The sequence below is a fragment of the Fonticula alba genome, assembly GCF_000388065.1.
Source record: "Fonticula alba strain ATCC 38817 unplaced genomic scaffold supercont2.4, whole genome shotgun sequence".
NCBI lineage: Eukaryota > Rotosphaerida > Fonticulaceae > Fonticula > Fonticula alba.
Window position 1 is genome coordinate 2,663,569 of NW_009242974.1, and position 545 is coordinate 2,664,113.

General features: G+C 57.6%; 1 protein-coding gene across 1 annotated transcript in view; it reads right to left on the minus strand.

The window, feature by feature from the left end:
• The window catches only part of H696_03124 (hypothetical protein), a 2,457-nt gene that overhangs the window by 1,116 nt on the left and 796 nt on the right, over positions 1-545 (minus strand). Inside the window, exons 2-3 of the mRNA XM_009497014.1 lie at positions 322-435; positions 64-145 (exon numbers count right to left, since the gene is read on the minus strand). Of these exons, the coding sequence (XP_009495289.1) occupies positions 64-145; positions 322-435 (196 nt within the window). The remainder of the gene's footprint in view (positions 1-63; positions 146-321; positions 436-545) is intronic.

Consider the following 545-nt stretch of genomic DNA (forward strand, 5'->3'; position numbering starts at 1 on the left):
GGGGGGGGGGAAGCGGAAGGGAAGATGGAGAGATAGAGGGGAGAGAGGGAAGAGCATGCGCACCCACGGCCCAGGAAGTTACCGCGCTTGAAGCGCTCAACAATGTTGTTGTTGAAGACAATGATACGATGCCACTCGGTCTCACCTAAGTGATGGAATGCGCATGGAACAAGGCAGGCAGCGGGAGAGGAATCGAAGGTCAGGAAAAACAAGAGAGAACAAACAACCCAGAAGGACCATCGATGAAGGGCGGTGCCATAGCGGCAAGTGGTGCCAGGGAAGGGAGTGGGGTGCTGAAGGCACAGGCAGAGACGAACGTACCGCGGAACTCGTGGGTGGCAACGCTGAAGCGCAGGAACTCAGTGCCAGAGGTGGTGGTACGGACCTCCGGGTCACGGCCGATGTTGCCCAGGAGGGTCACACGGTTGAAGGAAGCTTCGAGGTGGGGATGGATGGGATTGGAGGGAGTTAGGAACTCTGCTGGGCACTTTCCGCATGCACATCCAGCCCAGCTCATGCATGTAGAAGAGAGAGAGAGAGAGAGA